General features: G+C 37.3%; 2 protein-coding genes across 5 annotated transcripts; both read left to right on the top strand.

The window, feature by feature from the left end:
• The first annotated feature begins 2,017 nt into the window (after positions 1-2,017).
• On the top strand, positions 2,018-4,215 carry CRR28 (Tetratricopeptide repeat (TPR)-like superfamily protein). Its single transcript, XM_086448376.1, has one exon. It carries the CDS (start codon positions 2,110-2,112, stop codon positions 3,940-3,942), a length of 1,833 nt encoding a protein of 610 aa, XP_086304502.1. The 5' UTR covers positions 2,018-2,109; the 3' UTR covers positions 3,943-4,215.
• Positions 4,216-5,599: 1,384 nt separating this feature from the next.
• Positions 5,600-10,917, top strand: LOC147398999 (pentatricopeptide repeat-containing protein At1g74750-like). 4 transcript variants are annotated; one of them, XM_086448374.1, is made up of 3 exons: positions 5,604-5,758; positions 7,540-7,752; positions 8,226-10,917. In XM_086448374.1, exon 3 carries the CDS (start codon positions 8,229-8,231, stop codon positions 10,758-10,760), a length of 2,532 nt encoding a protein of 843 aa, XP_086304500.1. In that variant the 5' UTR covers positions 5,604-5,758; positions 7,540-7,752; positions 8,226-8,228; the 3' UTR covers positions 10,761-10,917. The 4 variants fall into 4 exon arrangements, with proteins under 4 accessions (XP_086304499.1, XP_086304500.1, XP_086304498.1 ...); XM_086448373.1 differs by lacking the exon at positions 7,540-7,752 and having other exon boundaries at positions 5,600-5,758; XM_086448372.1 differs by lacking the exons at positions 5,604-5,758; positions 7,540-7,752 and adding an exon at positions 5,892-5,914.
• The last annotated feature ends 2,021 nt before the right edge of the window (positions 10,918-12,938 follow it).

The following is a 12,938-nucleotide window of genomic DNA, read 5'->3' as shown; positions in this document are numbered from 1 at the left end:
AAATAAAATTTTAATCTTTATTGAAAAAAATAAGTTCCATTTCCACCACCAAAAATAAAATATCATTACTCAAAATAAAGTCACACAATTGTAAACTAAGTTCAATGGTGAAAAGTAACTTTCTTTTGATTATGTTTTTGATTGCCACAAGGTGATGTGGATGTGGTAAAAAAAACTTTTCTTACTAACTTAGTAAGAAAAGTGTTTTTCAATCTTATTATTACTATTATTATTGACAAAGCAAAGAGTATTTCATTATCACACGAGACATAATAGTTTTATTTGATAAGATCTTAAATCTTACTGAGGGCCATTTTGCCAATATTAGGAATCAAACACTACATACCTCTAGATTTCAATGAAAAAAATATAAATAAATAACTTATTTCTTTCCCAAATTAAATCTTTACTATTTATTAATTTAAAATATCTTAAAATACTTTTTATAGTTTATGGAATTTGATTAAAAAAAATGTATTATGAAAAAATTCTATAAAAAAATAATTTAAAAAATTCTTAAATAATTGTTGATATATTTAAAATTATATGCCAATGACAAAATCACTAAACGTGTTTAAATTAGTTAGGCGGGTTGATGCCTAGAACTTGAACCCAACCCATTTAATAATTGTGTTAGACGGATTGACATTACTATGACCCAAACCTACTAATTCTGTGTCGTTTTCAAGTTGTGTTTGCGGGTGGTGTTGAGATTGCCACCCCTAATTCCTCCATACAATCAAGAACATTTCATTCTTAATCTTAGATGCCTAATCCAACTTCCATTCCACATTCATGGTGAAAAAACTTTGAAACGCCCATTTAGCTTCAAAATTCGATAGAACCCTCTCCTTTGGATTACACATTGTATATCAAAAGAAGTATCTCAAATATTAACATATAAAGTAGAGCCGGGAAATAAACACAAAAATCCATGTGTCATGTTTGAAGGAGGGTTCCTCCAAAACTTTGAAGCAGTCTTAATCTGATAAGCAATTTTAAAAATGAGAAATGCTAAATGAACGCCATTTTTAGCCAACGCACCCCAGATGCCTTATGATGTGTTGGCTCACAACCCTACAAACGTTTGGCATGTGGTGCAATGACATCATCAATAAAGAGAGCTTCTCTCTCTTGTCCGCTACCCACATATTTATTTTTTTAGATTTCAAATCTTAAAAAGGGCCGTTGGGCCCGCATTGATTTTAACATTTACAATCTAACCACACAACCTTTTAGATTTCATGAAAATATTCATATTAAAAAAATGAAATTAAAAATATATTTTTTTTCGAGCTTAATCCAAGGTGTTGAAAATGGATGGTCACCGAGCACCCAAATTAAAAAATAATATTTAACAGTGAAAAATAACTATTAATTTATTTATTATTTAAGTTCATATAATTTTGTCCTCTACAATTCCATTGTTTCGGATCATGTTTTTGAATGTCACAAGGTGATCAAATCAAAAAGTTTGTTTTTTTCACTATGAGAAGGAGAGGGAAAAGGGCGTTGGCCAAAAACATCGTGCATTTAGCATCACTCTTTAAAAAATTAGGGATAAAAGTAAGCTCATTTATAAAATCATAGTACATAGCATTACATGGATTTTTTTACAAATTAACTATTAAAAGTAAACAATTCATTGCAAAACAACTTTGAAGTCGTGGGTTCAAGTCCAACTACCCATAAAAAAAATCTTAATTTTTTTTGTAAGTAAACTTAAAATAATACTTCATAATCATGGTTCAAAGTCTTGAGGTGATCCTAAAGTTTCCATTAAAAAAAAAAAAAAAAAAATAGAACATTTGACTCCAAAATATTGAATGTTTCAAAAATGTTCTGGATCATCTTAGACTATTTAAAGTATCTCAGAATATTTTACTCTAAAATCTTTTGATTTTTCCCCATGACCAATACAGATCACAACCATTCACATGGGAGTCAGATTTTAGCCCAGAAAGTTTTGGGTGGGTCCACTAAATAGAGGCCCATTAGTGCTGCTGAGCCCAACTGTGCTTCTTTCTCAAAACTCAACCACCACAACATCAAGATGAGGAGCTATGGTTTTAGCTCCAACTGCACCATAAACCAAAACCTCCAACAACAATGGCACTAACGATCAAACCACCAACCCCATTACCTCCTCTTATCTCCAAAACCACCATTAACAACGACCCATACCATCATCATCATCACTACCTACTCTGTCTCTTAAGAAACTGTGTCAACATGTCTCAGCTCAAACAAATTCACGCTCAAGCACTAAAGACAACCTCTCCTAATCACCCAAACACTCTCTTCTTATACAGTCGAATCGTCCACTTCTCTGCCTTCGCTAATCTCGATTACGCATCTCGCCTTCTCGACAACATCGAGAACCCGAATTCCTTCATATGGAATACTCTCATCAGGGGGTACGCGTGGAGCATCGAAAACAAAGATAAAGCCATCCAATTATACAGAAAAATGTTGAAAGAAGGTCGTGTTGTACAGGACAAACACACCTTCCCTTTTGTTCTCAAGGCCTGTGCTTTCTTGTTCGCCATTTCTGAAGGAAAACAGATTCACTCCCAGATTTTGAAACTTGGGTTTGATTCTGATACTTATGTTAACAACAGTTTAATTCATTTTTATGTGGGTTGTGGGTATTTGGATCTTGCACGGAAACTGTTTGATAAAATGTCTGAGAGAAGTTTGGTTTCTTGGAACGTTATGATAGATGGGTATGTTCAGTTTGGTGAGTTTGATACTGCATTGGGGTTGTTTGGTGAGATGCAGAAATTGTTTGAACCAGATGGGTTTACGATGCAGAGTGTCGTGTGTGCTTGTGGTGGTTTGGGTGCTTTAGCTTTAGGGATATGGGCTCATGCCTATGTGTTCACAAAGTGTAGTGTGGATGTGGCTAATGATGTTTTAATGAATAATTCACTGTTGGACATGTATTCTAAATGCGGAGCCCTTAACATGGCTTGTCAAGTCTTCCAAAGGATGCATAAGAGAGACGTTGCTTCCTATAATTCGATGATTTTAGGATTTGCCATGCATGGGCAGGTCAAGGAAGCATTAAAAACTTTTGCATATATGTGTACAATTGAAGGGTTGACGCCGAATTCGATCACATTTGTTGGTGTTTTAAGTGCGTGTAATCATGGAGGTCTAGTGAGTGAGGGTCGTAGCTACTTCGATTCAATGGTTAACGAGTACAATATTGAACCACAATTAGAGCACTATGGATGCATAGTTGATCTTCTCGCTCGTGCTGGACTTATTGATGAATCTTTGAATATCGTGTCGAGCATGCCTGTGAAGCCAGATGTTGTGATATGGAGGAGTCTTTTGGATGCTTGTTGCAAGCAAAATGTTAATGTTGATATAAGTGAAGAAATGGCTCGAAAGGTTATTGAATCGGAAGGTGGTATATGTAGTGGTGTTTACGTACTTTTGTCTAGAGTCTATGCTTCGGCTGACCGATGGAACGATGTTGGGTTGGTTAGAAAACTAATGTGTGAGAAGGGTATTATCAAAGAGCCTGGTTGCAGTTCAATAGAGGTAGACGGTGAGGTTTTCCAATTTCTTGCTGGGGACACATCACACCCCTGTAGTAAAGAGATATACCTTATGTTAGATAGCATCGAAAAGAGACTGGAAAGTGTAGGTTATGCACCCGACATAACACAAGCACCTATGGTTGATGAACACGGTGATGAAAAACAACAGTCCCTTCGCCTCCATAGCGAGAGACTTGCCATTGCTTTTGGGCTCCTTAATACAAGACCAGGGATGCCAATTCGAATCTTCAAAAATCTACGAGTCTGCAACGATTGTCACACAGTCACCAAATTAATCTCTAGAGTTTTTGATATGGAGATTATTGTGAGAGATCGTGCTCGATTTCATCATTTCAAAGATGGATTATGTTCTTGCATGGATTATTGGTGATACATGGTTTCATGCTATTCTCTTTCACACTTGTATTAATATTCACTAAATGTATGTTTAAGAAGCTGTATTATATTGGATATTTCAAAGGTATACGATTGAACAGAAAGATTTGCAATCCTAATCTCTGCTGTACCCTTGAAATCTTAGATGTTTATATAAACTAAAAAAAATAGTAACTTAATGGGTTCATTTGGATCATTCCTATGAAACTCATTCAAACCGAATTGGTGATAGCTTGCCACAATGGATTCATTTTTTCTTGGTTACCTCTCACCAATTGGGATTTGGGATGTCTTCTAAGAGTTAGTTGATGCTTATTCCTCAGATACCATCATTGCTTCTTAAGGATTTTATAACCGGTGGGCCTTCTACCTCCACACGGTATTGTTTTGTCAGGCTTTCACCCAATGTGGAAAATTCTCCATTGGAGTCTGGGCTGCATCTCAGTCCCATTTTGTTTGATCATCCTTTCCGTTACTAATCATCACTTTGGTTAGTTATTGAGAAAGGAAAAATGCTTTCCCCCTTAAGAAATTTTTTTTTTTTTTTGAGTGCATCACATTGTGGCATCCCAAAGCATGATCTGATGCCTCAGGATTGTAAAGGACACAATTCCAAGATCTTTGAAAAAAAAGAGAGGAAAATACCGAAGTTACTTCCTTGGACACTGCCCTCAACACTGCATTGACATGGTAGTGCGCAGAGAACCGTAGATTTTTCTCCTTGTATATTGAGGTAAAAAGATATATGGTTATTTGCCCGCTGCTGCCATATCAGCATGGTGTTTAATGCAGTGTTCAAGGAAGTCAGTGTAGGACCACTTGAATAAAATTTCAAAAAGTGGTTAATTTTCATCACTGAGTTTTAATTTTAAAATTAGGAGTTTTGTAGCCATCCAATTTTAAACACCTTTCATCAAGCTAAAACGTTGTGGTGTTTGAATTCCTAATGTGATAATTCATGTGGGCCCAACGATCCTGACCAAATTAATTAGGCTAATCTGGTTCTTGAGTAAGAGAAACATTCTCTTACTTACTAAGATATATCCGAATCTCGAGGAATATCACTGTAAGGATGTTAGGCGGATGCTGGTAAGCGTCCACCACCAACACGCCTCCGGAAGAAATATATGTCTTGAGCGACAAGAAAGATCTTTCAATAAATCCAAAAGATGAAGAATATTCTCTGTGATAAAATATTTGCGGATGAGTATCCCGAGAAAACAGCCGTGGGTGGTAAATTTGACAGAGGAGGTGTCAATTTATCATTAGTTCTAGAATATTTAACCTATCAATAATAAACACGTCACCAGAATCCAAAATGATTAAAATGCTATCGTACAATTGGCTTAAAACACGGCTAATGTCTAACAGTAAAATAATTTCCACTATAGAAAGGATAGGCGACAGGTGAGCTTCGGTTGTTTGAAAATCAGAAATAATGATCTAATGAACTATTACCTATTGTATTAATCCACTACAGATGGATAAAGCTTCTTACTGTGTGCAGATTCATGACCTACCTACCCAATCAGTGGGACCTACTAGCTGTGACCTTTTTCATCAAACTCCCTTGGATGTTCGCCACGTGTAGTTTACATGTATTATCTGTCTATTTTCGTTGACTAATATAAAGGCAAATCAAACTCAAATATGGCAACTTCTCGGCTGTGTCTCCAGAAAGCTGTGAGAATAGGTCAGGGCCCATGGGCGTGAAAAAGGTTTAAAAAGTAGAGCGAGCTAAAGCTTTGATTTTTAATCACAGAAGAGAAGAAAGGGCGGACCGTCCTCTCCATCTTTAAACCATTTTCAAGGTAACTCTCTATCTCTCTGTTTTTCTTTTTTGATTAGTTCCAGTTCAATGGGTTGATGTGTTTTATGTTTATAAAGAATGGGTTTTTAGTTTTTATTTGATTGAAGTTTGGGTTTGTCAATGTTACTTATTTGGGGGAGGGGAGATGAGCAACTTGGTATACTTCTGTGGTGTTTTTTTTTTCCTTCTCTCTTTCTTGCTTGTGAAATGCTAATAATCTTCAAAACACATTTTATTTAGATGTAGGAATTGATCTACCAAGAACAATAATTTGGGATGTTATATTAATAAATGAAGATTTTTTTTTTTTTTTTTGTGAAATGTTAATGGGCATAAGCATTTATTTAGGATATGGGCATAAGCATATGGCAAAATCTTTACATCCTCTGCCCCTTTTATGTGACCATGTCGTCCCAATCAAATAAAAAAGGAAAATTATATGCTTTATGGAGATGAGTGTTGAGTAATAAAAAAACATGTTAATAACTTAAGCATTATAGAGATGACGATGTTGAGATGGGCAAGTGGAAGGAGTAAGAATGATAAAATTAGTGAAGAGATTCATGAAAAGTGTAGGAGTATCCATGATAATGGATAAATTAAGAGAAAGTTGATTGAGATGGTTTGGTCACGAAGCAGAGGTCTTGAGTTTGAAACCCCCCCTAGGGGCCACCCTCTGAGATTTATCCTAGAAATCATGGTTTGAAATATCAGCATGTATCAGTATCAGCTAGGATTGATGCGAAACATTGAATGTCTCGGGTTTTTATCGGCCTACCGTATCGGTTTGTCATAGACCGAAACATTCAATCGATGTGATATTTTAAATCAAGCTAGAAATTAGCTAGTGCATGTGGGGAGAAGGGACTGCACGTGCCCCACAAATTAGTCGGGTGGTCTAAGAGGTCCAGATGCCTCAGTTCCGGAAAAAAAATGTAGTCCTAGTTAGAACTTAGAAGGAACGTGCAAATTGAAGGTTCTAAAAGAGTGAAAGGAAAACCCAACAGAGTGTGGAATGAGATAGTGATGAATTTTAGAGCTTTTTTGGGGGGAAGGAAGTAAGTGTTTGATTCTATCATGGACATCAAAGCAATTTGATATATTTTTGTGTCCAAGACCAAAGAGGAATTTAATAGTCTTCTTTGACAATTTTATTTTAGGTGGGATTCTTAATGTTGTGAGGAGAAGATCTAGAATTCATTTGGTGTCTTTGGCTCTCGCCTTTTGACTCAAGGTGTTTTTTTTTTTTTTTTTTGTGTGTGTGGGGAGGGGGTCTTTTCTTTTGTAGATCTACTTGATCTAACATGCTTATTAAAAAAAGGGCCCCTCGACCTCACCTTTCTATTTGCATCTTTTCATGAGTTTATGAAATCTTTTACATATAATAAATGGTTATGGACAAACAATAAAACAAGCTTAAGCTGAAAAATCTGCACCAAATTCTTAAAAGCAGTATGGGGCTGAGTGATTGGACACATTAGAAAGTTCTCTCCATATCATTCACTGATTTATGGTTACTTGGAACTCCAGGATTCAGTTAAACAGACTACTTCAAGAACAATCAACTATATGTTGATATTTTCCGTGGTGATACTCATGGTTCAATGTTTCCTTCTGATTCGGCAGAGCATTCTGGTTTTGGCTGAGATCAGAACGAAACATTGAGTGCTTTGAGAGCGTTTTTTATTGTCTTGGAATGTCTTTGTTTCACATGTATTAGGTTTTCCGGAAGAACTTTCTTGTGATGTTAGAAGGGTGGACCAACAACATCTTCTCTCATAGAAAAAGGCACCTTTGGGCTATCCTTCTTTCGGCAATAGCTTGGGGTCTTTGGAAAGAGAGAAACAACAGGATGTTCCAAAGCAAGGAGAACAATTCGCATTCGGTGTACATGGAGATTTTAGGGCTGCCATTTTTCTGGGCAAAGTTAAGCAAGGACTTCTCAGGGTTCTCTTTCGAGGACTTTGTATTTATATGGGATAACTTATATAACTAGTAGGATCTTGTTTTTTATCTTCTCTGTTTTTGCTTTCCATCTTGGGGGCTCTCTTGACCTCCTTTGTATTCTCCCTCTCCTTTTGATATTTACAAAATCTTTATATTTATAAAAAAAATAAAATATTTAGTTGAGACGTCTTGGCTTCTCCTGACCAAAACATTGCCTCAAAAATGTTTCTGTTTCTGCTGAATTACTCATAAAATAGTTCATGTGCCAACAAATTGGAATTATGACACAATGGAATACATTTTTTGTTATCCCATCACTCCTTTTGCAATAAACTGAGGAAATTAACCTATGGATAGCTTAAACAAAACAGGGTTGTATGCTAGGATTAGCTTACAACCAAATACGCGAGTCCTCCTGTTTAGAATTCCACATTGTGATATATTAATTACATTATAAACTGTTTTTTGACACTTGGGACCCCACCTTGAAATGTATCACTGAGCATAACTAGTTGATGCAGATAATGTTAAGAACGAAGCAGATAGTTCCCCTTTCCCAGTGTGCTAGGTCCTTTTTTATTAGTGGTTCTCAAGGTAGCAAAGCAGATGGAAGTTCATCTACTTGCACTGAGGATGAAACTTGTGTTTCAAGAAAGCAACAGAGATGTAATGAAGGTCTACTTCTACCGAAGACTTCCACCTTAGTATCCAACACTTTGGGCAAAGCAGGAACCTTACTTTCTGGAGATTCAATTGGTTATCACAAAGCTGAGAATGGTGTGTATCCAGCTTCAGTTGCACGTGTTTTACCTGCTCAAAGTGATATGGTGCATTCGTCTGCTCTTGTCGCCGACCATGCCGTCAAAGCTAGTATTGCAGCAGTTGGCTCTCTCTCCGATTTAGTAAATTACAAGCTTCCTATATCAGATGCGAATGGGGTATTTCTCACCCCCAAACATTATACGGTTGATTCTACGAGGTCCATAGCTAATGTAAGATCATCAAATACAAATGCCCACGAAAGAGAGAACTTCTCTAAAGCCCAAAGAAAACCGTCAGTTGAGACAGTGGGATGGTCAAATTCTACAACTTCCCACCATGGTCCTAAAGGTCAAAATGAAAAGTCAAGCTCAGCGGTAGAGACTCATAATGTACCTGCAGATACTCTGGATCAAAGGCAATCCATACCTCATAGATCTCAAACTAACTCATATCGTTTTGTTCCAAAGTCCAAGTCTAGTGGACGGGCAACAGGAACAGGAGGCATTGTTGAAGTTAGTAGGTCCGCAGATAATGTTCCGAAGCTCCCTAAATCTTCCAGAATACAAACAAGAACTCCTGCATTGGCTCGTCCATCCATAAATGCTGGGCATGGTGTGGAACGTGTTTATCACACTTTGCAACACCTAAAGTGGGGTCCGTCTGCTGAGAAAGCTCTAGAAAATCTGAATTGTTCATTGGGTGCTTATCAAGCAAACCAAATCCTCAAACAACTTCAGGATGATTCGGTTGCTCTTGGATTTTTTTACTGGTTGAAACGTCAGCCTGGATTTAAGCATGATGGGCATACTTACACCACCATGGTTGGCATCCTTGGACGTGCCAGACGGTTCGGTGCCATAAACACATTGCTTAATGAAATGGTCAGGGATGGATGCTTACCAAATGTGGTGACATATAACCGTCTGATTCACAGCTATGGTCGAGCTAATTACATGGATGAAGCAATCAGTGTTTTCTATCAGATGCAAGAAATGGGGTGCGAACCCGATCGAGTCACTTATTGCACTCTAATTGACATCCATGCGAAAGCAGGATTTCTTGATGTTGCAATGGATATGTACCGAAGGATGCAAGAAGCAGGACTCTCCCCCGATACTTTTACTTATAGTGTTATAATCAATTGTCTTGGGAAGGCTGGCCATCTTGCTGCTGCTTATGATCTATTTTGTGAGATGGTTTCTCAGGGTTGTGCCCCTAACCTTGTCACATACAACATCATGATTACTCTTCAAGCCAAGGCAAGAAACTATCCTTGTGCGTTAAAGCTGTATCGAGACATGCAGACCGTTGGATTTCAACCTGATAAGGTAACCTACAGCATTGTAATGGAGGTCCTTGGACATTGTGGATATCTTGATGAAGCAGAGGTTTTGTTTGTTGAGATGAAACGAAAGAATTGGATTCCCGATGAGCCCGTTTATGGTTTATTGGTAGACTTGTGGGGGAAATCTGGCAATGTTGATAAGGCTCAAGGATGGTATCAAATGATGCTCGATGCGGGCCTCCATCCTAACGTCCCTACGTGTAATTCTTTGCTCAGTGCATTCCTTCGGATTCATCGATTCTCCGATGCTTACGATATGCTGCAGAGTATGCTGAGGTTGGATCTGCACCCTTCTCTGCAGACATATACTCTGATCCTCAGCTGTTGTACGGACACACGGTCTCATGGTGACATGGGCTATTGTTGTGAACTCATGGCAAACACTGGCCATCCAGCTCATGCATTCCTACTTTCTATGCCAGCAGCGGGGCCAGACGGGCAGAATGTGCGGGACCACGTGAGCGATTTTTTGGACCTAATGCGCTGTGAGGATAGGGAGAGCAAGAGAGGGCTTGTTGATGCTGTTATTGATTTTCTTCATAAATCAGGACTGAAGGAGGAAGCGAGCTCAGTATGGGAGGTGGCTGCCCAGAAGAATGTCTACACTGATGTGGTGACGGAGAAGAGCTCTTGCTATTGGCTTATCAATCTTCATGTTATGTCAGATGGAACGGCTGTGACAGCATTGTCGAGGACACTTGCTTGGTTTCGAAGGCAGATGCTTTCATCTGGTATTGGACCCTGTCGGATTGACATTGTGACGGGATGGGGCCGACGAAGTAAGGTGATGGGGTCTTCTCTTGTTAGACAATCTGTTAAGGAGTTGCTGAATATATTTAATTTTCCATTCTTTACTGAAAATGGGAACTCAGGGTGTTTCGTGGGGTGCGGGAAGCCCCTCAATACATGGTTGCTCCACTCTTACGTGGAGCGGATGCATTTGTTGTAATCAGCTATCTTTTGTTCCTTTGTTGTATTGATTATAACATTATGCAATTTTGTTAGAAACAGAAATTGGGTTTTGCTTTTGCTTTTGGTGAATGAATGTATTAGAATAATATTTTCTGATGCCCCCTGACATGGCATGTGCTAGAACCATAGATTCTTTTCCTTGGGATACACAACTGCATATATTTATGGGTATGTACAGTTGTGTGTCCGAGGGAAAAAATCTATGGTTCTAACCCATGCCATGTCAGGGGGTGTCAGAAAATCACGACTCATATTTATAATTCAAAATCAGTCTGTTCTTATGAGCAAAGTTTCCAACTTGCTGTGCATTCAGGAATTGGCACCTATGCATGGGCAGTTACATGGCTTTCGCTCGAGGTGGTAGTTAAATGGCTTGTCATGGGTTGGGTAGGGGACCAATCTCTGATAGTTGTCTGGCTCGGCAGGTCCAAACATTACTATACCTCAAATCAAAAAGCAGTGTCAAATCTTTTTGGGGTTCTTATCTTGGCATTATCACATGGAGTTATGTTTTTGAAGAATGTGTGATTTTAGAAAAAATACATAGAAGAATTTAAGATCTGAGGACAAGGAAGATCTTTTTTTTTTTTTTTTAATGGGGTAAGCAGGAATTGAACCCACAACCTCAAAGTTGCTTTGCAGTTTGTCAAACCAACCGAGCTATGGATCTAAGCCCAGGACAAGCAAGCTCTGCTTGCAATGAAACTCAGTTTTGTTGAAAAACATCTCCATATCGGACCTTTGATGTGTAATACAGTTGGAAATATACGTGTCAATATAGAAAACTCCTTGTGTTTAGTTGTGGTCTTGGTTTTGTTTTTATTTTTAAGTCCCACATTGAAAAAATATATAATAATTGAGAACCAACTCTTATATTGATGTTGTTTATAGACTTAAAAGGGTAAGAGGGATTGTGAGTGATTTTGCATGCTCATGTGGGGGGTCATTTGGGAATCCAAAGTTTCTTGTGGGATTGGGCCCAAACTCCAAAAAATCCTTTAGCATGTGTGACACATGTAGTGGACTGAGTTCGGGCTTGGGCCTTAATTACTTACATTTCTATTTATTTATTTATTTAATTTTAATTCAACCACAGTAATTGATTTTAGTCCATTGGAAATAATTAGTTGGTTTCCCTTCAATACCTTCTCTGTTCCTATCTCTTCCAAACTAATGTTACAAAGAGACATGAACTTGGGGTTTGGTGACTATTTGGACAACCACATCTCCTCTAAATCTATTCCCAATGACTTATCGTCTCTAAGCACTTACTTTTCATAGCATTTTCTCTCGATTTTTCACCAAAATCTAATCGATTAACCACCATTCTAATTAATTATTATTGCTTGTGAATTACTCTACTTCGTCAAGTTCTTCGTGACGTTCCCATTGGAGTATCCCTTTGGAGTGTGGGTTGTTGTAGCAATCCATTACCTTAGATAAGTATTGTCTTTCATTACATTAAATCTGAAAATTTGAAAGTAATCTCAATCTTCTTCTCTCACTTTTTCTTAGGAACTAGTAGCGATTTTCCAACAATTACAAAGTCTTTATTTGCCATGCATTCAACGTGTATGAGAAACTCTACACCCTATAGTACATGGAAAAAAAAACATTTTCCCAATGAGGGTGATTTAGACATATCCCTCCACATTAGGGTTGGCAATCTTAACATGATCAACTAACACAACACAAAATTAGTGGGTTTGAGTCAAGCTTAATTGGATTTTATAATAATGTCGACTTATCTAACACAATAATTAAACGGGGTGTATCTAGGAATGTTACCCCCCTTAACCCTTTTTGACACGTTTAATTATTGTGTCATTAACATGTCATTTTAAATCATGAGGTATCTCAAATATCAACTATTATATAAAAGGTTTTTATAATTATCCATTCTTTTTTACTAAAAATTCATAGAACTTTTACATGATATTTTTTTTTCTTCAAAATTTATAAATTATTGAAGGTGTTTTAAGATATTTTTTAAATAATTAACGGTTAAGCTTTCAATTTGGAAAAGAAAAACACTTTGTTTAGTTAGTAAAGAAATTTTCCTAATTACAATATCTTGTGACATCCAAAAATATGATCTGATGCCCCATGAATGTGATTGACAAAATTTTAAGAACATTAGAACACTTTTTTGACG

The sequence above is a fragment of the Akebia trifoliata genome, chromosome 7 (assembly GCF_017979445.1).
Source record: "Akebia trifoliata isolate Shusen 1 chromosome 7, ASM1797944v1, whole genome shotgun sequence".
NCBI lineage: Eukaryota > Viridiplantae > Streptophyta > Magnoliopsida > Ranunculales > Lardizabalaceae > Akebia > Akebia trifoliata.
Note: the sequence above shows the minus strand (reverse complement) of the source record. Positions and strands in the feature narration are given on the sequence as shown.